Source organism: Microsporum canis, genomic scaffold (assembly GCF_000151145.1).
Source record: "Microsporum canis CBS 113480 supercont1.1 genomic scaffold, whole genome shotgun sequence".
Classification (NCBI taxonomy): domain Eukaryota; kingdom Fungi; phylum Ascomycota; class Eurotiomycetes; order Onygenales; family Arthrodermataceae; genus Microsporum; species Microsporum canis.
In genome coordinates, this window is record NW_003299169.1 from 1,477,737 (window position 1) to 1,501,849 (window position 24,113).

Consider the following 24,113-nt stretch of genomic DNA (forward strand, 5'->3'; position numbering starts at 1 on the left):
GAGAGGTTACGCGGATAAAACCTCGCTGGAGTTATTACTGGGGCTTGGTAAGGCAGGACTGTGAGAGCCAGATTTCACCCTTAGAGTGGCATGTTCAAGGGCGTTGATAATCCTACAAGGAAAAGAGTCAGTAAGGCCCTATCTAGATGAGGGGTGAGGGCAGAGCATGCCATACCTATCGCGATCTTCAACCATTTCGCTATTCACATCCTCAAGCTGCCGCAGTTGCTCCTGAATGCTCGCCACCTATATACTCGGAGAAGATACCATAGTCAGCAAAATCGTCGATAAAAAGAGCGTAATCCGCGCGGTAGGGTAAACGCAGCCAGTCCAAAGTGGCTCCATGGCAGGATAAGGCATAGCAGCCCAAATCCCCAAAGATACAGACGATAAGGGCTTGAACTTAGGGATAGGAAATGAGGTGCGCGCACCGTCCCCGCAATAGAAGAACTAAGCTTCTCACCTTCCATAGCAGGTAGAACTGGGTCCTCCTGCTTTTCATCGTCCCCTGTTGTAGCCCACTTGCTGGCTCCTAGACCAGTGTTGCCATTGCTGGCTCCGTTCGATGTAGGGGTATCAGACTTCTGTGCATCTTTGAGATCAAATTCAAGTTCACGGATCTTCCTATTGGCTTTCGCTGCCGATGCTTCATACTCCTGGATCTTCTCAACCATTTCCATGTTCTTCTCGCTCAAGGCAGCCATGTCATTTTCAAGCTGGGAATATTTCTTTTCTGTCTCCTGGAACTCGGTTTCGGCTTTGGCAGCAACATCTTTGAGTTGTTTAATCTCTTGGAGCGCAGTAGCATGGGCATCACCATTCTTCGTAGCCTCAGCCTGGGCTGCGTCAAGCTCTTCAGCGTGTTTAGCAGCTAGCACCTCCCGAGCCGATTCTGCGTCCTTGGCAGAGGTCCCCGCACTATCAAGTCGTCCCTCTAGTTCTGCCTTTTCCTTTGCAAGATCTTCCACCTGGGAAGCGTGGTTCGCTTTCAATTCCGCGATTTCAGCTTTCAGGGCATCAATGGCTGATGTGTCAGCAGCAGCTTCTTTGGCTTTTTCAAGATCCGCCCGAAGCTCAGCAACAGTTTCCGAATGTGACTTTTCCGCAGCAGCAAGTTTCTCGGCAGAACTTGCATCATGCTCGGCTCTCAAATTATTGAGTTTCTCTTCGTGAGCAGCTAGGAGTTCCTCAACTCCTTTCGCGTGAGTAGATTCCAATTCGTTCTTCGTTTGCGCCAGGGTATTTTCAAATTCCTCCTTTAGCTTGGCATAGGAGTTCTCAAGCTCCTTCGTGGAAGACTCATTCGCTTTGTGAGATTCAGAAAGAGCTGCGAATTTGGTGGTATGTTCTTCAATTTGTCGGGCATGGTCAGCCTGGAGAGCCTCAATCTTATCATTATGAGTCTTTTCAGTTTCTTCCTTCAAGGTAAGAAGCCTGTCTTGCTCTTCTTGCAGGGTTTTGATCTTCTCTTGCCATGTAGCCGCATCGGACTCATGTTTAGCAAGGTCGTCCGCATGGGATGTTTTAATGGCTTCAAGGGCTTCGGCATGTTGCTCCTTGGTTAAGTTGATTTCCTGAGTTTTTTCTTCTAGAGACTTGTTCAGATTCTCAATTTCGATGGTGAGCTTCTTGTTCATGTTATCGTGATGCTCATCTTTATCCTTGCTATCGGCTTCAAATGCCTCAAGGGCCTTCTGCAAGACGGTCACTTGAGCCTTTTCAGCCTCTAAATCAGCCGTTAATGACTCGACAGCTGACTTCTGCTGTGAAAGCTCCGCTTCAAGAGACTGGATAGTGGCTTTGAGGGATTCAATCTCAGCAGACGCAGCTGTCTCGCCGGCGCTGTGTTTCTCAGCAGCAAGTTTTTCACTAGCTAGAGCTTCCTCGGCCTCTGAAAGTTTAACCTTGAGGCTTTGGATATCGGCATCGTAAGTCGATTTGGAACTCTCAGCCTGGCTGCTAAGGCTAGCTTTCTCGGCAGTCAACTCTTCGATCTTCTTGTTCAGCTCTGATATGGCGGCCTCGTGTTTCTCAGTTAAGTTCTGGAGTTCCTGCTCCAGAGCTGATTTTGCCGTGCTTGTTGCGGTCTCTACCTCACTGCGCTCGGTGTTATATTGAGCTGTCAGCTGCGCAACTGCAACATCATGTCCTGCTACCATCTCAGCCAGGGCACGATCATGCTCAGCTTTCAATTCCACTTTCTGTTGCTCAAGCTCATTGGTTTTAGATTGGTGAGACTCAAGGATGTCGTTCTGTAGCGCTTCGATTGCTGCATTCAACTTTTTAATCTCTTCTTCCTTCTCGAGAATAGCTTCGGCTGTGTTGGCGGACCCCTTTTCTGCCTCTGATTTAGCCTCCTGCAGCTGTTTCTCAAGAGCAGCAACCTTCTCCTCTAAGGCAGTAGAGTTTTGAGTAGACAATTCTTGGGCAGACTCTAACTCTTTCTTACTTGAGCTAAGTTCCTCCTCAAGATTATTCAATTTCAGCTGGAGGGCCTCGGTGGTTTCCTTCTCGGCCTCCTTTAACTGCTCAGCATTTTTTGTCGCCGCATCTAGTTCCTTATTCAAAGCCTCAACCTTGCTTGTTAGCTCAGCAACAGCATCGCGTTTGGTAGCAAGTTCAGCTTCAAGGTTTTGAACGGCAGCATCGTGCTCCGCGCGTTGTAAGTTAAGTACCTCGGTGCTTTTAGATTCTCCCAAGTCAGCAGCCTCCCGCTTGACTTCTTCGATTTCCTTGCTTGATCGCGAAACCGCTTCCTGGTATTTAGTCTCTGCCTCCTCTAGCTTGCCTTGTAAGGTTTTTATTTCCTGGGCGTAAGATTCCGCCAACTCTTCGTGTTTAGAGCTATCCTCGCCGGCTTTTTCAAGCTCTGTGACCTTGGCCTGAGCTTCAGCGAGCTTGGCCTCGCTAGCGGCGAGCTGGGACTCCAATTCAGCTATTTTGTCATTCTCCGCTCCCTCATCCAGTGCAGGAGCTCCAGTCGTTTTCCTGGTGACGGAGGGGGAAGCTGACGTTCCGATTCGCCTCTTCGCAGCATCGGTACTAACTGGTGCTTTGGCAGATGTAGAAATGGTCCTGGCAGTTCTAGGGGTGGTGGAGGCAGCTGCAGCGGATCTAGCAATCGGCTTTGTTGGGGTCTGTGAGGTCGCAGTAGACGGACGGGAGGTTGTTGGTTTCCTCTCTGCTGCAGGGGTTATGGAGGACCTCCTGTCGGTAGAAGTAGCGGATGGTCTTGTAGTAGCCGAAGTTCGAGAGCCCAACGTTCCGGACATTGAAGCCCTTTTTGCAGTTCCTGACATCCCACTCTTCCGAGACTCATCACCAGAGCTAGCAACTGCCTTGGCCCGTTCATCGGCCGAGCTACCGATAGACATACGAGATGCGCGGGTAGTATTCGTGGTAGAGCCAAGAGCCGTCGAACCTGGTAACTTCCGAGTAGCCGTGTTGGCAGTAGGGCGAATTGGGGGTTTGCTCAGCGTGCTCCCTGCGGCCGACCGGCCTGTTGTCGTAGTTGGCGGTTTTGTGGTTCGTGTGGTAGTAGTGGTGGTGGCACCAGGACGCCTTGGGCCACCAGCCATCAACGAACGTTTTTGCCCTGTTGATGATGCCTGGCTCCGTGCTGGGGAGGTAACAGGCTCGTCTTTTCCAGAGGGTGCATCCCCTGTAGGAGACTCCATAGGCTCCGGAACCGATTGTTGAGCTTCTTCTTGATCAGTGACCGGCTCTTCGGTGGCGACAGGTGCATCTATGATATCCCCAACCGGAACCGGGTCTTCAATGGAGGCCATATTGACGGCTAAGCTGGTAGGCTATATTGGTTTCCGGAGGAAGGTCTGAAGCTGAGGTTAACTGAATGCAGGCTTAATAAGACCTGAATAGAGAGTATCCAGTTAGTTTCAGATGTGTATTAAATTCTTCGAATGTCCGGAATCAGAGTAGTTATGAGGGGAAGCGGCCATACAGCCCACCACCTCAAGCCCAAACACAATGCCCAAGGGGATAGTACTGTGAAACTCCTGGGCATATCTGGATTCACTGACCAATAATGAGTTTTAAAAAGAACCGGCCTGCGTGTTGTACGGGGGTTTGTAGTATTAGGATTATTAGACGAGGAGCCGTCCACCTCTAGGGTAGTTCTGGTAGTAAACAAAAGCTCACAAGATAAGCTTCTCCTAGATCATTCCCAAGCCTTTAAGTCAGTACAAATGGTCATAGTATAGAACGGAGGAGCAATTATATTGAAGCTGAAGCAGGAGACTCTCCCCCTTTAATCCAAGCTTATAAACAGGGGGGGCCATCGGACCTCCCTTGTCCCCTGTGTGAAGAATGGACACAAGCTCTGGAGAAGTACTTACAAGAACGCTCTGGAAAGTAACAATGCAATAGAACAAAGCAAATAGTGCGAAGATAGACAGAGGCAGAGAGCAAGAGAAGGAGAAAAAGGGGTAAAGCCGACGAACAACGAAATCCCCACGGCTTAAAGAGTAGAAACGAAGGAAAAAGTGGCTTTCTTAACCTTGAAACCGTTTTTTATTTTTCTGGATCCGGCGGGAGTCTGTACCGGAGACGGCAGAATGATATTCCGGTCATGTGATGCTACTTCCTGACCTTCACTTTTTCCTCTGCTTCTTCGACTTTGATTTATATATATAGAAGAAAGTGCCAGCAGAGTCAAGATTGATAACAACAGGAGATGAACTCAAAGAGAGAGAGAGGGAGAGAGGCGGGGGGGAGGGAGATATAAGCGGACGGTGGAGTTGGCCTGTCGTGGTTCCAGTAACACAGTTCTTTCGGTCAACCATGCACATCGTTATTTGGGCCGTTAATCGTCAAGCTGCTCTGATTTGATGCCTAAGAGAATAAGGCGAGATCCATGTCTGTCACAGAACCTGATTGACCGCAAGCTGCAGGTGCCCAAGTCTATCGCCTATTTTGCAGTCTTGGACCAAACGTCAGACGGGTGCTTTTTTTGTGGGGTAGTAATATTCATCGTCATCATGCAGGGCAATATAGGACTATATGCTCTTGTACATCCATCTTTTCCTTTTTCTTTTTTGAAAAGGTTGCCACTAAAGTACCTTGTTCACTGGTCAAGGAAGCTCCATTGGCTGTAATGAGGCCGCTTTTCATCAGGCAGAGCTAACAGTCCAGCCCGTGTCTCCATCGTCTTCTCTCTCAGTTCCTCTACGCTACGATGGCCCAGGACGTCCCTTAGCTCTCTGAGAATTAAATTATATCGTTCTGGCCCTGTTCACCGCAAGAAACACGTCTTTCGTTAGTACCTCATCAGCTTGAAAAAGTAGCCCAACATACCTCGATATTTCTGCAGGGCGTCAAAGAGGGCTTCGCTCTCCGCCCTGCTCCAGGGGCATTTCTCTTGCAAGGCAGTAATAGACGCTTCTGATTCGATCAAACCTGCTTCATGCTCATCGTGATGTTGCCCTAAGTTTTGGGGCCGCCCGATCAGAGGCTGCGTGGTTGCTGGCTTCCGCGTGTTGAGCTGCTGGTGCCTAAACACGTAGGACATAAACCGAACAAGCACGCTTGTAATTTTAAGCTTATCTGCAAGCTCAGGAGTTGGTCTGGGCGGCTCTGCCTGGACTGCTTCACAAAGTTTGCCGAGGGAATCCAATAATCGCGTCAGCTGGTCTATTCCTTCAGCAGTAACGCTGTCATTGGAATAATGCGCCACCAGGCACCACTGCAAGAGTCCAACCATCCCAGGGATGGTGTCAGTAGCCACTTCATGAGTGGTAGATGTGAGTTTTGATAGGTTTTTTGGCAAATCGACATTATATGGATATAGATCGATCAAGACCTGGGAAACCTGTCTTTCTATGCTGGCGGTAGAGCTGTGTTCTGCCTCTAAATAGTTAAAGCTTTGATTCTTGTTTTTTGAATCGATGCTCTCCTTATAAGTGTCAATTCCATTTGAAATGCTCCGGAACAGATCCTTTGTAGACCCAGTAGTTAGGCCGTTTGTTTGTTTTATCAGCCTCTTCGCCTCGGAAATCAGTTCACGCCAGTTCTGCTCTTGATCGAATATTTTAGAAGCATCCCAGAAGGTCGAATCATCTCGAAGACCATATTCAGTGTAGACATCTGTATCTGAAATTTCCAAGTATATGTCATCCTCGGAAGCATCTTTCGGCAGCACCACTTCTTTCTGTTCCAGAGTTTCCAGTACATCTTCTCTTCCGTTCTCATCCTCGTCCACATCCTCGTCCTCATCTTCATCTGAATCCGTGCTTGTAGGCCCATATTCACTCTCAAACATTGGGTTTCCCTTAGGTTCCGTCAAGTTAGACGGCGGATCAGCCCGCCCGTTGTCCAATACTTCATCCTGCTTTCCACTACCGTCCGATGTAGCAACACCATCTCTCCCCGTAGCCATCTCTTTAAATTCTGCGACCGGTGCTTTCTCAATCATCACGAGAGGCACCTCAGGTGGTATATCTGGTGGGTGTTGCAATCCGATAACATCCTCACATTCCACATATGAGCTACTAGGCTCATCATCACTAGATTCAGTATCGGGTGTAAACCCAGAATGGGCTGAGGCCCCATCCCTTGTCTCAACAGCATTCAGTGGAGCTTCATCAACATCGTATATGTCCTCAGAGCTACTTTTTAATCTCCGCTCCTGATTTCGTCGTGGGCGTTTTAGTTTTCCCCGCAAGGTACCAATATCGCTATCAGCAGGCGATATGCTATTGAGGGATATGCCTACGGTGGTATGAGTAGGTTTCTGAGTAGGCGTCTCCCCAAGTGTCTCAGCTTGTTTAATCAGTGCGGAACCAATGCGTTTCGCAGCTGATCGTTTCGCGATTGTCTTCAAGTCAAAGGAGAGCTGTGCAGAGGGTCCTTCAACATCATCATCATCATCATCATCATGCCTTCTTAAAATGCGATTGCTTCTGCGCATGATGTTCAGTACAACAGTGCTCTGGAGTAGGCTTAGGCTTATTCCATCTGAGTCTGTCTACAAATGTATGTAGCACAAGTGTTCATCACATCAGGAGCTTTGTTTTATTTTAAGCTTAAGACGCGCTAAGAGGGTTAAAACGCGACAGGCGCTTACTAACATCAACGTCATTGCTTTTCAGCTCATTCAACCCCGCGACTATTTTCACGAGCTACAACCCGAGTGGCCTCGAGCATAAATTGATACCACAATGAACACGGCACCAGCCGTAGCGTCGCTACCGCGACTTGACCCAAATACACTGCACACATTTATCAAGCCGATGAAAAAGATTCACGACCATCAAGATGTGGAGACATTTTTATCTTCTGTCGCCTACAGAGATATCATGATATTTATTTTACAGCTAAACCGCTGCATGTTCCCTTCTAAAATACCAGGCAAAGAAAGTGGCTCTTCGAATGTGGAAGTATGGACACTGGATTCCGACTCCATTGACTTTTCGGAGCCCGTCCGTCGTTTACAGCTGCTATTATCAAAACTAGAGTCCCTCATTGACGAGGTAGCCCCTGATACTGGACCTCGTCGGTTTGGGAATATCAGTTTTCGAAAATGGTGTGAGGAGATGGAGTCTCGTACCGCCACCATCATGGATGAATGTTTACCTCCAGAGATTCTTCAGCAGAAGTCTGAGGATGGGGAAACAGTAACGGCCAAGGAGGAGCTTATGGCCTATTTAACCGGCAGCTTTGGAAGTTCACAAAGACTTGATTATGGAACAGGTCATGAACTTAGCTTTTTAGCTTTTCTGGCATGCCTTTGGAAACTGAATGGATTTGCTCGAGCAGACCCTGGTGTGGAAGAAAGAGGTATAGTTATAGGAGTTATTGAACCGTATGCCACCCCGACAACCGCATCGCAGTTTTGCTTGAAGGCTAATATCCGTGAGGTAGATATCTTCGGCTCATTCGACGCTTAATTTTGACTTACACACTAGAGCCTGCAGGCTCTCATGGCGTCTGGGGCCTAGATGATCATTCATTCATCTCATACATTTTAGGCTCTGCTCAATTATCTCCAGCAATAACACCTGCTGACCCAACACCCACCGAAGGCTCCTTGCCAAATGCTCCCTCCACAGGCGATATCGCCAAACGAAACATAGTTGAAAAAGAGCGCAAATCAAATATGTATTTTTCAGCGATCGGCTTCATCCATGATGTCAAGAAAGGCCCATTTTGGGAACATAGCCCTATGCTATATGACATTTCCGGAATCAAAGACGGCTGGGGAAAGATAAATAAGGTAAACAATTAACTCTAGCCAAATGGAAACCTGTTTCTCACTAATAATCTGTACAACAGGGTATGATCAAGATGTATAATGCAGAAGTCCTGTCTAAATTCCCGGTTGTGCAGCATTTTCCCTTTGGATCGTTATTTGTTTGGGAGCGAGACCCAAATGCTACCCCATCAGTACCGTCTGCTCATACATCAAGTGGGCCACAGACTCCGGCACATATGCCAGCACCTCCTCCCCCTCAGCCAGATATGGGAACCCGAGCCCCCTGGGCTTCAATGCCTACGGGTATTAGAATGAGGGATTCACGGGGTGAAAATAACCCAGCTCACGCTACCCCTACAGCACCACTATTTAACCAGATGCCAGCTATAAGAGCCCCGTGGGCCACCCAAGGTAGCCAACAGCGAAATCTGCCGCCTCGAGAGCCTTTTATATCTCCCCCCAACACATCTGATAGGTAACCCTCGTTGACCGGGATATCATGTTGGTTGGACCCAAGCAACTTATAACTGCTAGAACCTAAGTAGTTACATGCAAAATAACAGAATACGTCCCTGCTGCACAAAAAAAAAAAAAAAAGAAAAGAAAAGAAAGGGCTGTTTATGAAAATAATGAGCGTTAATATAAGGGTATCAGGTATCATGTAAGTGATATGGTCATCCAACTCCATCCAATGCAAATCAGCGCGTATATATTATTTCAACAGAATATTAATCTGATTCCGATCCGTAATCCACAAGTCCAGCCACGAGAGGTTTCCGTGCTTTTTGCACATCCGATGGTGTCCTTGGAAGGGAGTCACTACTTTTGCCTAGGCACTCATTGCTGGGCAAGCCGCCGTTACCCTCTGCTGCCCCTTTACTCTTTCTGGCTCCATCACTATGCCCCTCTTCCCTACTCTCGATTGATATCTCGTTGATCACTTTGTTTGATTTCTTCCTCTTCGTGATTCCCGGTAATTGCTGCCACATCGTTTCATCCATCAGAAGGAACGGGTCTATTGCCGCCCTTGTATTGCCTCTCAAATCTTGCTGCAATAAAGCCTTCTTCTCTGCAGCAACATCTCTCACCTTCTTTCGTTTCTTCTGTTGACCAGGTTTGGTGCGGATTTCCTGTTTATTGTGATTAGGGCCTCCAAAAAGAGGTTTTATTCGAAGGCTTGATGGTAAAGAGAGAGAGAAATCAGTTTGGTTATCGCCTTGCCCAAACTCAACCACTCCAGCACGTATACGATCTCCTTCCGTCTCATCCAGTAAATCAACCCCTAGGCTGAATTTATCTTTCAGCGCCTCTGTCTCAGACTGTGTTGCTTCTCGCTTTTTTCGATCCGCCCGAAATGCTCTTCTCAGTTTTCTTGACCTTTCGTACGGGTCTTCCCAGTCTCGATCTTGTCGCCTCAAAAGCTCCTCCATCCGCATCTTTTCCGTCATATATTTATTTTTATCTATAACCTTCCCCTCTAGAGCTGCGAATGGATCTAGCGTCTTATTCTCCTCATTATTTCCAGGCATCCGTACTCGAATCTCTCCAGCCCCGGTAGAAGTCTCTTCGTACTCTCCTTTCCCTATCTCTGCTATGACCTTGCGTCTGGCTCCTTCCGTGACCACATACTCGGTGTGCTGGGGATCTGTTCGAATCTCTATCCAACCTCCACATACGCTATGCTTCATGCGGAAGCTATATATAGGGGTCGAATAATAATTTCCGACTTTCTTCTTAAGTGCATTAAATCGCACACCTTGCCCAATGATCACAGATTCTGCCGGCTTGCAAGTCGAGCACCAAATAGGAAACGGCATCTCAAATCTCACCGTGAGCTCTCCTGTTTTCTGCAAGTTTCGGGCTCGAGATCCAAGAGCATGTTTGCCAGCGAGCTGGTTTCCGGAGACAACCCCTTCGTGGTCCGGAGGGACATATCTGCGCCATAATTAGCCTCCTTTAATTTTCCATAATTATTCGGCAACAGTCAAGAAAGAGTCAAGAACATACCGTCCCATATCTAAAAAAAAAAGTCAAGTCAATAACTGTCCCTCAAGATAAAAAATGCCCATGTTGGAGAACACTCACTGAAGCCTTGCATGGTCTTAGAAGTTATAGTGTGTTGCCTATATCAAAGTAGCTATCAGGGGGGCCCTTTCAATACTGTATAGGATAGCTGGTAAAGCTATCTACTCGAGGCACTCAAATGTCTTCATCGATGATTCTTTTTAGGGCTCGACGTCATCGCCGAACCACGTGACTGGCAAAATCAGCGGGTTACAAAATGCATTGCTACGATTAATTACGGACAACTTTGTATCTTATGCTAAGGATATTATTATAGATACAAAGAAATCATTTAAAATACGCTATGAAACTGTTCTACATGACCCCGAATCTATCTCGCACACGATGTGCAAATCCTCAACATTCTCACCAATATATAGCTTGACTCCTTTCCCATCGACTGGGGCCTTCCAATCCTGAGCCACCGCATCCCAAATGCTCAAATCCTTTCGCGTGAGCTCCATCTTTAATACCTCTTCTTGTCCAGGAACGAGGTTTGATGTCTTCTCGAACTGACGGAGCTGCAATTTGGGCGTGTTCGGAGCCAAGTCGGCTGGTATTTCGACGTATAGTTGGGCAACGCTACGGCCAGGTTTCTGACCCGTATTCTTGACTTTGACAGTAACCGTGCATACTATATCCCAGAGAGCTGGATTTCCTCCTTGGGAGCCTCCGGCTCTTGGGTCTGGCTGCGGCGTGGTCTGATACCCCTTTGGATAAGTATAACTTGAATCCGCTTTTATACTAGCTGGGTTATCAAGATATGGATACAGGTAGCGCCATATCTTCGTGAAGTCTTTAGGCCATGCCACTTCCGAGGGGTCCGGGATTTTATGAGAGTATACTGGTGTCGTGCCCTTAGGAATCCTGGCAGGGGGGTACTGGGACAGTCGAACTCCAGCAGCTAAGGTAGCCTCTGTGAAGCCAAATGATGTGTATGAAAGCCCGTACCCGAACGGGAAACGGACTGGTTTACCTTCTTTTTGGAAATGGCGGTAGTCGACGAATAATCCATCGACAAAAGTATCCTGGATCTGCTCAAAGGGTTTATCGATAAGCGCAGAGCTTGGATGATAATCGGACTCTGACTTGGGGATGGTATATGGAAGATGACCACTAGGGCTTGCATCGCCAAATAGAATATCTGCAACAGCATTACCTGCCTCTTGCCCAGGAAGATGAGCAATGAGAACACTTTTTACTGTAGGTAGGTCGATCCATTTCTCTAGAAGGGTCGGCCCAACAGTGTGCACAACAACGACAACATTTGAAAACTTCTTGGCTGCTTCTTGGACCAGAGTATCCCCTCCGTACCAGAGCTCCAACCCAGCATAGCTTCTGTCACCAGGGTTTCTTTCAACGGTGATATAATTCTCGCCGGAGTCGGAGTTAACAAAGACAATGGCAATATCTTCGGGTTTCACCTGAATATTCCAAGGGAATCTGTTCGTGATATAGGATTTGGCAGTGGTCGACCTATTTTTGATAGCCTCCTCAGGAGTGCTCAAGTAAGGCAGCCTGGAAGTTCCACTACCCCAACCCATCGTAAGAACGCCCTTATTACAGCCTTTGTCAGCGCAGGAGTTAATCCCATTTGGGTTTGTGCCTGCGTCTTCTCCAAACACTACCAATGAGGCGTTTGTCTCTAAAGGGAGCAGATTATCTTCGTTCTTCACAAGTGTGATACCGTCTCTCGCAATGGCCCTGGCAATCTCTTTGTGAGCCCCTTGGACATCAACAAACTTATTTACTATTCCTGTCGGAGAAAATACGGCCCCAGGATAAAGAGGTCCTTTCTCCGCCTGGGTATTGGTTGAGAAATTTGGTTCCGGGAAATCATTATCCTGTCCGAATTGGAACCAGGTTGCAACGATTCGAGTGACCTAAATGAAAAAAAAAAAATCAGATCATCCAGAGTTTTTATTATGACTACGCAATGTTGGCTGGTGGATAATTCCATACCATGTCATTTAGCCGCTCCAAAGGAACAGTCCCGTTAAGGATTGACCGCGAAAGCTCGTATGCCCAATAAGAGGTGCCCGTTAACGGGACTGGGCCATCACCAGGCATAGCCATGTCAAGCCCTGATAGAGCGGAGGAAACTCCACCAATTTGGCCGAACCAGTCACTCATGACCAACCCCTGGAAGCCAAGTTCATCTTTCAGGATTCCGTTGATTAAAAGACTATTGTGGCTACAGGTAGAGCCGTTTACCTGTCAAACAACTGTCAGCGCCTCGAATAGCGACAAAATCTAATAGCGACAAAATGGTTATAAAAAGGAAGCAATACGTCATTATACGCCATCATCAATGCTCCAACACCAGCCCTGACAGCCTCTGCGAACGGCCATAGGTATAATTCATGCAGCGTTCGGTCGTCAATATTAGAAGAGTATCCACGCTGCACGACGTTGGTCATCCGATGGATTTCCTGCTCGTTTCCCACGAGATGTTTCACCGTTGCTATTACACCAGCCTTCTGAACACCTTTGATAGTCAGGGCACCGCCGATGGCTTGGAGTGAAGGGTCAGCACCAAAGCCCTCCCAGTTTCGGCCACCTCGCGGTTTACGCCCAAGTGGCCCAACCGAGGGACCTAGATGAATATTCACGCCCTTTCCACGAAACTCCTCACCCATAGCGACACCACGTTCGTACATGAGCTTCTTATCGAAAGTCGCCCCAACAGTGATTCCAGCAGGGAAAGCCGTGTTGTGGTCTGTATTCCGCAGTCCCAGGGGCCCGTCTTGAAGGCAGAGCTTTGGTACGCCCAATCTTAGAGCACTGCCTGTCTGACCGACACAAGGGCCCATAAAGATTCCTGTTCCTGTGGTCAAGTTCACCTTTTCTGCAAGTGTCATATTGGCGACGAGTACAGCGGCTTTTGCATATGCAGCCTCCCACTCCGGGATCCAGCCTCCCTTGGGGGTAGGGTAGTAAGAAGGCGACTCATAGCCGGGTGGAACATCAGCATGTATGTTATGGGTCTCAGCAGAGACGAAGGAGAGGAGAAGAAGAAGATGGAGAAGTATCTTCCTTATATCACCAACGAACGACATCGTATATAACCATGCGCATTCGCAGAATATAATATATAGCTGAAGAATAACACAGCTGCTACTCTACGGGGTCCGAGGAGTATTTACATCCCCAGCTATATATATGATCATGCCCGGGGAAAAGGCTGATGACTTGCCTCCGGCCACCAAGCCTAGAACTGGTTGATCACGCTGCAGCCGTATGCTGATCATCACCGTAGCCCCTTGTCCGGTTCAAATGTGATCTCACAAAGTGTAGCCAGTCAACGCGGAGAGAGATAGAAGGTTACTCCCGATCCTTGGTTCGGTACTACGTACATAGTATAATAGTCAGTCGTCAGAAAAATAAGCGGCATGGACTAATGGTTGAGGTTCGTTTTTCGGCATCATGTGTTTGATACCTACCTAGGTATCAACCCTGTCAACCCTGTCACGCTTATGGAGTACTACACGCACTTATGAATTGCCATGCAATCGCAATTTGAACCAGCTAGCTGTAGTAAACCCAGTACCTACATCGTGCCCCATATTGTAATATAGAAAGTGGACCCTTCCGGCCTTCAACGTTTCTGATAATTAAGGCAATCTAGGTGCGGATGAGCCCTAGAAGATTCCTTATGAAGGGGGCTTTCTTCGCAGGAAATACAGGCGATACTAGTGAATATATAAGGGTTACGTGCTATTTTAACTAGGCATAGTCTTTTATCAAGGCCATTTCTATGCTGAAAGCCTACTATCTAATGGTTGGTTAGAGAAAGGGGTGACAGTTACAGTATATACACAAAGCAGTTGTTACCCCCATAGACAAAATATTATGGTTCCAAACGGACCCTTGTATGGCGGTGTCCCTTCGGGAATTAACAAACCCTTATGTCCGGGTGAAGTTGTCCCGAAGTCATCAAAAAAAGGACACCACTAGGAGAAATAACCGGGGAATAGCCATGCCATCTTAGCCAGCGCTGAGGCACTGATCTCCTGGGGTTTCGTACTGAGGCCTAACTTCGCGCTACCTGCAAGGTGCTTTCCCTTGACAAGGTCTTCGTGCTCGTCCTTGGTCAACTCGTCTAAGACGGCACTGATGAAGTTTCTGGCATTCACAGCGTTTGCTTTCATGTTGCCCATGACCATTTCCACGGTGACATCCTCCGTGCCACAATGCCAGCAGTCATAATCGGTTGACATGCAGATCATCTGATATGCCATTTCTGCCTCACGTGCTAATTTGGACTCTGGCAAGCAGGACATGTTGATAACACTGCCGCCCCAGCTGCGGTAGAGGTTGCTCTCTGCGCGAGTGCTGAACTGGGGGCCCTCTACAGTCGCATAGCAAAACAATGTTAGCACTTGTTTGCTCTCTTCCGGAGGAACCCCGGAGAATGGAAAAAAAAGCAATACAGGGGTATCCAAAAGGGGTAGGAACGGAAAAAGGGAGAAACATACCCATGCATATCAAAGTACCACGGTCGTGCAGGACGACACCTTCTCCCTCCAGGCTGTGTCCGCAAGCCCTTACGACCTTGGCCATTTTCTCATCGAATGGGTCGGCAAATCCAACATGGTTTACAATTCCATCCTCGAAGAATGTCCACGGCCTGACTCCCTTAGTTCGATCAATCACTTGGTCGGGGACAACGAAGTCTCTGGGCTTAATCTCTTCCTGCAAACTACCGACAGCGGAGAATGCAACAACACTTCGTACTCCGATAGATCGTAAAGCAGCAATGTTTGCACGGCTGGGAACTTCATGGGGAGAAAGCTGGTGGTGAAGGCCATGTCGGCTGATGAATGCAATTGGAACGACCTTGCCGGTAGTGGAACAGGTGTGATGCAGGATTGAAACCGGCGAGGATGGTTCACCCCATGGCGTTGTGAGATCGAGAGACGCAACTTTAGTGAAATGAGGAAGCTCGCTTAGCCCAGTGCCGCCAATAACGCCGATATAGACGGGATCTAGAGAGAATATTTGTTATTAAACCACAAACGCTCAATTATCAATGTGCGCATTGCATTCAAATCGACGGTTTCTAGAACTATAGCGGGGCATGGCGGGGAAGACACAGTGCAATTGAGGTCGCATATGAGAAGACAGACCTTTGTAAGTATCAGAAACAGTGGCCATGTTCAAGAATAACCTATCTTATAGATTATTATCTGTAGATGATATTTCCGGGGTTTGCACTTTTGGAACCCGAATTATCAAAGATGAAAACTTCTGGAGGGGCGGCTTTTTTTTTCACTGCTGACTCAGCTGACTTTGATCGCGGTTGATAGAGAAAACAATTATGAAAGATTAGATATCGAATTTGGAACTTAGAATAGTCCAGAGAATCCGTTGGACGGTTTAAATTTGAGAAACACATGCCTTTGCGGGCTGAGATTGTGATTTCTGTTGCTCATCATCGCGTCTAGATCTATTCTCTCCATACTGATGGGAGGTATCTAGGGTTATTGTAATGATAATTCGATCAGCGTAGGCTTACTTCGTCTCCAGAACACTAAAAACCCTGTTACTATCAAGGGTGACTAGGCTTGGATGCCTGGCGGGTACATCACTGATAGAATGTGAAGAATCAGTTCACAATGCCACAAAAGCCAGTGAAATTGCACGGTTGGAGTATAAATGATACTGACATTCCCTCCAATATATATGCGCAAGCCATGATAGGTACGTCGAGTTCCTAGCCCTAGTCAAACACTACCTTCTTGCCCTGGAATGGAGCTTGGGTCTTTGATTCTTTGCGCTTTATCGCTGCCTGCCATGAAGGATGAAGTGGCTTGTCATCGTTGGACGGCTTAGCCTTTGGCGGAGGAGGTTTCACGGCCCGTTCCTGGGGCGCATGAGGTGGCACTGGCTCCTTTCGTTTACCTCCTCGTATCTTGTTTCTTCCATATTTGCCTCTTGTGTCTTCCTGAGACGTAGCCCCCCGCCGTATATCCCAACCGCTATCCCGGTTGATGCTTTGGGATTGTTCCTTGGCTTGTTTTTGAATGTGTTTGGCATTGTTGCCGTACTTCTTCTCCCAGAGTTTTCGCCGTGCTTGTTGGCCCATTCTGTTCTTTCGTACTGGGAGTGCGGATGTATCGTCATTCTCTGGCTCAGATTCGGAGCCAGACCAGTACCCTCCCATAAGTGTAGGGAGAAAGGTAGTAGATGCGGTGGATTTTTGCTTCGGTTTAGATGTTTTTGTGGTAATTGCATCCGAATCATCTGATGCAGTTGATGGTGTGGGTGACAGAGACATATCGTCCATTGGGTTGTATTTTGCGGCTGCAGGCTTTACCTTGTCATCATCCCCATGACTACTCTCGTTCTCCTCTGAGTCTGAAGCAACTAGCCCGTCAAAACGGGACAAGTCCATCTCTTCGCCTTCTTGAGCCTTATCTGATTCCCCGTCTGTTCCTTCATCATCGCTCGTGTGTATATCCTCATCCGTACGCGCAGTATACCGGTTTTTATCCTTCGCCGTATCCTTCTTCAATGGCTGATTCCCAGATAGTCCAAGTATATCCCGTATATCATCCATCAACCCTGGGATAACTTTCTTTACTGGATTTGAATTGAACAGCCGAGCAGTAACGTTAGCTTCAGCGTCGCTCATCTTTCCTTCGTCCTTCAAAATACGCTCCGCAAGTTTCAGATGGATAAATGCAGGAGACTCCGCAATTCGTTTTGTCTTTATCATCTGTTTGATTAGGTACCTTTCAGCAGTGTTATGCAAATCCAAAGCCTAGACTAGCATGGTTAGAACTGTTTCCTAGCATATGATCCTGCTGTTAAATCTAAGCTAACGCACCTTTAAAGCTTCAATCTCATTCATGTGCCTGTTCAAAAGCAACCTATCGCTCTCTTGCCTCGCGGATTTCTCCCTCCTTTCCAGCTTCTGCCGTTCAAACCCTCGCGCAACCTTGAGCGCACGATGAAGCACCACAACGCCATGTTGGACTTTCTGATCCAGGCGTAGTCTTTGAAGCCTGAGCTTCTTATCACCCCAGTTGTATGAATCATCCCCTTCCGGAGTGTCGCGCTTTCGTTTGGCCATTTTGATCTGACAGCTTGCTTGTAACGAAGCTATGAAGTTGTGGAAAGTTGAATATTTGCGCCAAGATATGAGTTTTTTTAAGCTTTTGCGTGTTATCTTATCTTAGATCAAGCGGGAAAAAGATCTATTCGTGATGCGTTATGAGACGATAATATATACTCACACGGGTCGCAAGTAAACGTATTTAAAATGGGTATTAAATTTTCTATGACGAATATCGGAAATCTATCTCAATTAGACGCTCGCGGCGCAGAAGGTATGTGGGTGTAATTTTAGCCCAAAACATGAAACTGAAAGCGCTATTAAATCCCAATAAAAAGCAAGTATTAGTCTAATGTGTAGTTGTTACGCGGTGCTCAGCTCGCTGAATTCGCTCATTTTACCATGTAGTCGCCGTGTTGTATGTCTTCTTCTTCAATAAACCCGACAATCTCGTTAGTTGTTTCGTTAACAACACTAATGATGTTTCGTCTGATGTGTACTGTATTCCCTTCTGAGTCTCGCTTCGTAGGTATCTTAGCGCTATTAGATCGCTCGTGCTGGTCGAGGATCCGTCGGACATCGCCAACTGTACTGGTATTTGGTACCGATACCCATTCTTCACTTTTGTGCCCAATAGGTACCTCACGGTCTATATCTTCGATGCTGTCGTCTGGGTCATTGCACGCCACCAAATTCCGAACCTGGTGTGGTGAAATGATGTAACCAGGACGTAGGAAGGCCCATGGCTTGGAAGTAAACCCACGAAGGGCAGCCCGCATAATATCTACGACTCGCAAAGGGGAGCCAGGCTTTGGTGAGGCAGTGGGGATTGTGCCGATAGGTGTAACGAAGCCAGTTATTCGCTGTGCTGACACCCCTTTAGATGCCGGCAGGCCTGGCTCGGGTTCGTCTTGGAGACCGGCGAGAGACATCGACCGTGACGGCGTAGATGACGTAGAGGTGAGGGGTGTTGTGGTGCCAGATACTGACGACGAAGCGGCGGCGGCAGCAGCAGCTCCAATAGCACCACCGGGGTGGTATCCTTTGAAAATTTCGGCAGGGCCTCTTCCAGGCGAAGTGTGAAGCCGTCGTGCTACTGCAAGTGCCAAGGCATCCCCTACTGCCAGTGCAACAGTCGTCGAACTGGTAGGGGCGCAAACACCGAAGGAGACTTCCTCTGGTTCATGGATGGGTGAAGGGAGCAGTATGGTGTTCTCACTATTAGAGCCGGCTAATAATGGACACGATGATGGCTGTTTATGTGCTGTGATCACTATCACGGATGTTGTCGAAGGGAGATGCGGAAGGACGAGTAGTAACTCGGAAGTTTTGCCAGAATATGTGATAAAGAGAACAGTGTCCGTCTAGTTGAAGTCCATGGCTTAGAATAGGATTCATCCAACAAGGGGAAGAAAGTCAAAAGAATATATATACATCGGACTTACCGGTCTCACCATGCCAAGGTCTCCGTGTAGTGCTTCTGTTGGATGCAGGAAGGAACAGTAAATCCCCAGGCTGTTCATCGTAGCGACAACCTTTTCTCCAATCTTTCCACTCTTCCCGACTCCGCATACGATCAGTTTAGATCCTGCATTGATCGTGTTGGCAATTTGTTCCACGGCCCGCTCCAAGTTATTCCGCGCCAGGTCGTTGGTGGTATAGACTCGTTCAAGGTTTTCCAGAGCGGCCCGTTCCGTAGCAATGACATGGATTGCTGTATCGATAGGCGGGGGATGGGGCGCCGCTGATGATGCGGAATCAATGTCGGGCTCCGGCGGAGTCATGGGTAGCGGTGGGATGAGACTCGATTTGATGCTATGTGGATTCAAGGGGGCTATAGGGGGTGACATAGGGGAGAGCTGACGAACACGTTTCCTAGAGTAGAGCGTGGACACCATATTGAGACTCTCCCTCTGGCCTGGTGGGAAGATGCGTAGAAACGGGTAGTGAGCGAAGTTGACCGTCGAGGGTTGTTTTTTTTTGACCGCTTCTCAGTAGCGGGGGGATACAAAGATATCGGTATCGCAATGGGGAAAAAAAAAATCAAGGTAAGATAATAAAAATATTCCGACAAGTATTCGGTTAAGACGGACGGTAGACTTGTCCGGAATACCGGCAGCGATATGGGACCCAGACCTGGAGGTTATCTCATATATTCATCTTCCCAGGAGTCTGAAAAATGGTCCAGGGCCCAAGATAGACGGAGGAACGAAATATCCGAAGGAGGAGAAGAATCAACGAGAGCAAGATTTTTGCCTCAGGGCCACCTCGCAGCTGCAGGGATGATGCCAAAGGGCATACCAGCCAATGGGCACCGCACCTGGGGACGATCTAGCAATCGGGATGTCGTTGGTAAACAGCCGGACGAAGTGTGACCAGGCAGGAATGGAATCAAACTCGCCGTCCCCGCCTCTGCTCAGGCGCTTGTGCTCGTTCCTTTAATATATGGAGGCAGATGGCGGTGCAAACGATGGCGTTTGAGGGGAGCCGAGAAAGAAAAAAAAAATAAAAACCCGCGAACTGTTTTAGATTGATAAGATCAAGGTTCAATGATTAGTCACGGGCGGGAAGTTTCCCATGGTTGGATATTTCTCCGCCTGCTTGTATGTATGCATCTGTTCTCTTGTGGCTTGCTGATGGTATATGTTCTATGGGCCGACAAAGGTGTATTGATAGACCCCAACTGTGGCGTCCTACAGTTCGCCGTATTGACTTCGATGGACGAACTAGGCAATCAGATAGAACAAGTCGGAGGATGCTGAGGAATCTTGAACTCTCTTCGCGGACTTGATAGCCCATGCAGGGCCAAGGGTTGTGGTGACATGCATAGTGCCGTATACTATGTATGCCATCAGTATGGGATTAGGCCAAAAAAAAAAAAAAAGCAACTTCAGCGAGAGAGCCGCCAATTGGACGTATGTTGAAAGCTTCTGAGTATCGATATTGTGAAAGAAAAGTAGAATTACATCGCCTAGTAATACAAATGTGGGCGCTGTCTTTTTTCCTGGCTGTCTGTCCGGAGAAATAAGGAACAAAAAAGAAAGTGGTGGTTATTCGCCGAACGGAAGTCTGCCGTCGCCCGCCCAGTGAGCGAGGGGGAGACGATAAATCACTTCAATGGCTTGACGCCTTTGTGGATGGCTGCGATTCCCAGAGAGAGGTTCTCATAGCCATCGCCAGGAGTGATAAAGCCAGCTTTGCGAATCATTCCGCGGAACTGCTCTTGGCTGGGGAACCTCTCGATGCTCTCGACAAGATACTGATAGCTGGCTCGGTCTCCAGCCACCAGCTGCCCGATCAACGGAATCGCACCGAAGCTCCACCGTTTATACACCTCATCGACAACGCCCACCGTCACCTTGCTAAATTCGAGACATGCAAAGACACCGCCTGGCTTGAGGATGCGGTAGGCCTCCTCCAACGCGGCCTGCTTGTTGGTGAAATTACGGATACCAAACGCGACAGTGTACAGGTCGACTGAATTGGATGGTATGGACGGCATTGACTCTGCATTGCCTTGCATGAAGGACAGCCTATCGGTTCTATAATATGGTGTATCGAGGCTCCGCTTTTTGCCCTCCGCCAGCATATCCGGGTTTATATCAGCTACCGTCACTCGGGTGTATTGGTCATGCTTGATATTCGTGGCGTGGTCGAGCATGCGGAAGGCAATGTCTCCCGTCCCGCCGGCAACGTCGAGGATATTCCACCCTTGATGGGCGGCATCACTGCTACCACTCTCTACAGGGCTTTCGCGTGCGTACTGGCGACCGGGGTTCAACGACCGCACAAAATAGTCCTTCCATAGTCTGTGAATGCCGAGTGACATGCAGTCGTTCATCGTATCATATGAGCTTGCTACCGAGCTAAAGACCGCACCAACTGGATAGAACGCCGTGTCAGCCAGCAGGGCACAGTAACTCGTTGCAATTGGGACCAGCCGCCTTACCTCTTGATTCCTTCTCGGACTCCCGCACCGTCTCGAAACCAAAGTGAGTCTTCCGCTCCTCGGTCTGCTGGCCTGGTGTCTGAAGACGAGCAGTGCAGGAGAAGCATCTGTAGGGAGTCTGGGGCACCTGAGGCCGTCTCTTAGCACACCAATGCAGGCCACGCCACGCGCTTCTCGACGACATATTCATTCTCTCTCTCTCTCTCTCTCTCTCGTCTTATTCTTCTATTTATCTTCTTTTCTCTGTTCTGTCTTTCTCTTCAAAGCTCAAAAAGCTTCTAAATTTTAACTGGAGCGTTTTGATTATTTAATATATCACGTGATTTTTACACGCTTATCTAATTATGACATAAGCTGTTCACATGACTTCTTTAAAGCCGACGCAAGCCGAGTTGCCCACCTTTCGCCCAAAGCGGGAAGAGGAAGAAAACCATCTTTTTCTCTTTTTGATATTTGAAGATATTTGAAGATAACTTTGAGTCGCATTGAAAGAAGTAGACATTCAGCAGTCAAGGAGGCACTCAATTGATACCCTGACCAGATAGACAGACAGACACAGACAGACACAGACAGATAGACGAGTACCATGCCTATCCTTCGACTTGTCCGTCCCGCCCAGGGAGCTTTACTGCGCGCCTCCAGACTGCCTGTGAGCAGGGTACGATGGGCGAGCTCAGTGTCGCAGCCTCCAGGCTCGGACCAGTCAGTATCTGATGCTGTTATGTTTGATTGTTTCGATAGCTAACGTAACTGTAACTGTAGTGTTCGATTTCCGGGCGCGGTAAACAGCAAGTTCACATCAGATATGTCCTTTGTCACTCCGGCCGCAAACCCAGCTATTCCTACCTACAGAGTGATGGACTCCGAGGGTGTGATCGTTGACAAGTCGAGAGGGCCGCCAGACGTCACGGACGAGGAGGTGATCACTTGGTACAAGAACATGCTGTGCGGTAAGAAGATACATAACCTCGGTAGTAGCTTGGATATGACCCTCTTGGCTGACGAGAGGACGTATGTGTAGTAAGTATCATGGACATGATCATGTTCGAGGCACAGAGGCAGGGCCGCCTGAGTTTCTACATGGTATGTTGCTGTCCATTGTGATTGGTGGTGTTAAACTCATCGGCATGTCGGCTTAAGGTCTTGTTCTAGGTTTCCGCAGGAGAAGAAGGTATTGCAGTTGGATCAGCAGCAGCCCTGTCCAAGGATGATGTCGTTTTCTGCCAGTACAGAGAAACTGGCGTCTTCCAGCAGCGCGGATTCACCCTGAAGCAGTTTATGAGCCAGCTCTTCGCGAACCGTAATGACTCCGGAAAGGGTCGTAATATGCCAGTCCACTATGGAGGCAAGGACGTAAAGACTGTAGGTCAACCAATACTCACTGCTATATTTTTATTTTTATTTTTTAATCATTTTTCCAACACATCCTAGTACACCATCTCATCCACCCTTGCAACTCAAATCCCACACGCTTCTGGTGCTGCATACGCTCTGAAGATGAAGGCCCTCCAGGATCCCAACGCAGAGAAACAGGTAGTCGCCTGCTATTTTGGTGAAGGAGCCGCTAGTGAAGGAGATTTCCATGCCGCCCTCAACATTGCTGCCACACGCTCCTGTCCAGTCATCTTCATCTGCCGTAACAACGGCTATGCCATCTCCACACCAACCCTCGAGCAGTACCGAGGTGACGGTATTGCCAGCCGTGGTATCGGTTATGGCATTGATACCATCCGTGTTGACGGAAACGATATCTTCGCTGTCCGTGAAGCTACACTCGAGGCTAGAAAGCGGGCTCTCGAGGGTTCAATGCGCCCTATCCTGATTGAAGCCATGAGCTATCGTATCTCTCACCACAGTACCAGTGACGATAGCTTTGCCTACCGCGCCCGCGTCGAAGTCGAGGACTGGAAACGCCGTGACAACCCGATCTCCCGTCTTCGCAAGTGGATGGAGAACAAGGGTATCTGGAACGAGGATCTTGACCGTGAAACCCGTGAACAACTCCGCAAAGATGTCCTTGCTGAGTTCGCCGCCGCCGAGCGAGAGAAGAAGCCTGCCCTGAAGGAGATATTCACCGACGTTTTTGAAGAGCTTACTCCTGAAGTTCAGAAACAGAGAGAAGAGCTGAAGCGTATTATTGAGAAGTACCCCAAGGAGTATGACGTTAGCGAGTTCGAGGGCGGCCTGAAGGGATTGTAGATGGCCGTTGCAGAGTCAAATTCCGTCCCATAATATCCAACCAAACTGTCTGTTCGCCGCTTCTTATTAGATTTGTGGTCTCCAATTTACCCTGGCTCATCGTTCATTCACTGAAACAGACAGATATATATTCATACACGCTGAAGGTCTAACGTTGTTTGGCGTTGCGTTCCCTATGAGGAACCTCCTGGTTGACCTTTTTTTTTTTCTCTTTTTTTTTCCGTCCTCTTGTCATGAAGCGATCAAAATGTATATACAATAGATCAAGATACTCTTGTTGGAGCAGAGTGCTAGATATAGAAATTCACGCTTTCGGAAGTGACCTCCTCGGCCATGTTGTCTGCATCCAATTTCTGCTACCTGGATCACTCTCACAAAGCCAAAGGTAAACTAGTTATACAACATGAAATGAAGACATTATGTTAGTCCTACAAAGAGTACATCAAAGACATCAATAATCGTAGCGATAATACGTCAAATGCCAAAAAATATGCAGGTAAACGGAAAGGTATCAATGTACGGACTCCCAACAGAAGCATATGTAGAGGAAGAAAGAAACCAAGAAAGCCCACATTTAGAACCCCTGGTACAATAGAAATTTGGGATAAACAGGAAAGATAAAAATAGGGGGA

At 48.0% G+C, this 24,113-nt stretch overlaps 10 protein-coding genes across 10 annotated transcripts; 3 read left to right on the forward strand and 7 right to left on the reverse strand.

Annotated features, from left to right (window-relative positions):
- Positions 1-6: 6 nt before the first annotated feature.
- On the reverse strand, positions 7-3,788 carry MCYG_00542 (M protein repeat protein; the record flags this gene model as incomplete). The annotated part of the gene is made up of 3 exons (XM_002850392.1): positions 7-112; positions 176-246; positions 432-3,788. 3 exons carry the CDS (start codon positions 3,786-3,788, stop codon positions 7-9), a joined length of 3,534 nt encoding a protein of 1,177 aa, XP_002850438.1.
- A 1,295-nt stretch (positions 3,789-5,083) lies between these two features.
- Positions 5,084-6,925, reverse strand: MCYG_00543 (uncharacterized protein; the record flags this gene model as incomplete). The annotated part of the gene is made up of 2 exons (XM_002850393.1): positions 5,084-5,247; positions 5,314-6,925. 2 exons carry the CDS (start codon positions 6,923-6,925, stop codon positions 5,084-5,086), a joined length of 1,776 nt encoding a protein of 591 aa, XP_002850439.1.
- Positions 6,926-7,175: 250 nt separating this feature from the next.
- Positions 7,176-8,688, forward strand: MCYG_00544 (phosphotyrosyl phosphatase activator; the record flags this gene model as incomplete). The annotated part of the gene is made up of 3 exons (XM_002850394.1): positions 7,176-7,869; positions 7,923-8,230; positions 8,290-8,688. 3 exons carry the CDS (start codon positions 7,176-7,178, stop codon positions 8,686-8,688), a joined length of 1,401 nt encoding a protein of 466 aa, XP_002850440.1.
- A 249-nt stretch (positions 8,689-8,937) lies between these two features.
- MCYG_00545 (beta-glucosidase) lies at positions 8,938-13,332 on the reverse strand (the record flags this gene model as incomplete). The annotated part of the gene is made up of 7 exons (XM_002850395.1): positions 8,938-10,144; positions 10,217-10,226; positions 10,295-10,332; positions 10,616-12,156; positions 12,236-12,487; positions 12,565-12,788; positions 12,909-13,332. The coding sequence occupies 7 exons, from the start codon at positions 13,330-13,332 to the stop codon at positions 8,938-8,940; spliced, it is 3,696 nt and encodes a 1,231-aa protein (XP_002850441.1).
- Positions 13,333-14,226: 894 nt separating this feature from the next.
- MCYG_00546 (S-methyl-5-thioadenosine phosphorylase) lies at positions 14,227-15,430 on the reverse strand (the record flags this gene model as incomplete). Its single annotated transcript, XM_002850396.1, has 3 exons — positions 14,227-14,624; positions 14,752-15,261; positions 15,403-15,430. The coding sequence occupies 3 exons, from the start codon at positions 15,428-15,430 to the stop codon at positions 14,227-14,229; spliced, it is 936 nt and encodes a 311-aa protein (XP_002850442.1).
- A 565-nt stretch (positions 15,431-15,995) lies between these two features.
- Positions 15,996-17,351, reverse strand: MCYG_00547 (bud site selection protein 22; the record flags this gene model as incomplete). The annotated part of the gene is made up of 2 exons (XM_002850397.1): positions 15,996-17,039; positions 17,106-17,351. The coding sequence occupies 2 exons, from the start codon at positions 17,349-17,351 to the stop codon at positions 15,996-15,998; spliced, it is 1,290 nt and encodes a 429-aa protein (XP_002850443.1).
- Positions 17,352-17,725: 374 nt separating this feature from the next.
- On the reverse strand, positions 17,726-19,117 carry MCYG_00548 (sugar isomerase; the record flags this gene model as incomplete). The annotated part of the gene is made up of 2 exons (XM_002850398.1): positions 17,726-18,697; positions 18,779-19,117. The coding sequence occupies 2 exons, from the start codon at positions 19,115-19,117 to the stop codon at positions 17,726-17,728; spliced, it is 1,311 nt and encodes a 436-aa protein (XP_002850444.1).
- Positions 19,118-19,456: 339 nt separating this feature from the next.
- MCYG_00549 (uncharacterized protein) lies at positions 19,457-20,095 on the forward strand (the record flags this gene model as incomplete). Its single annotated transcript, XM_002850399.1, has 2 exons — positions 19,457-19,685; positions 19,878-20,095. 2 exons carry the CDS (start codon positions 19,457-19,459, stop codon positions 20,093-20,095), a joined length of 447 nt encoding a protein of 148 aa, XP_002850445.1.
- A 347-nt stretch (positions 20,096-20,442) lies between these two features.
- Positions 20,443-21,466, reverse strand: MCYG_00550 (ubiquinone biosynthesis methyltransferase coq5; the record flags this gene model as incomplete). Its single annotated transcript, XM_002850400.1, has 2 exons — positions 20,443-21,215; positions 21,283-21,466. 2 exons carry the CDS (start codon positions 21,464-21,466, stop codon positions 20,443-20,445), a joined length of 957 nt encoding a protein of 318 aa, XP_002850446.1.
- Positions 21,467-21,868: 402 nt separating this feature from the next.
- MCYG_00551 (2-oxoisovalerate dehydrogenase subunit alpha) lies at positions 21,869-23,481 on the forward strand (the record flags this gene model as incomplete). Its single annotated transcript, XM_002850401.1, has 5 exons — positions 21,869-21,984; positions 22,045-22,232; positions 22,304-22,365; positions 22,435-22,644; positions 22,714-23,481. The coding sequence occupies 5 exons, from the start codon at positions 21,869-21,871 to the stop codon at positions 23,479-23,481; spliced, it is 1,344 nt and encodes a 447-aa protein (XP_002850447.1).
- Between the last annotated feature and the right edge of the window lie 632 nt (positions 23,482-24,113).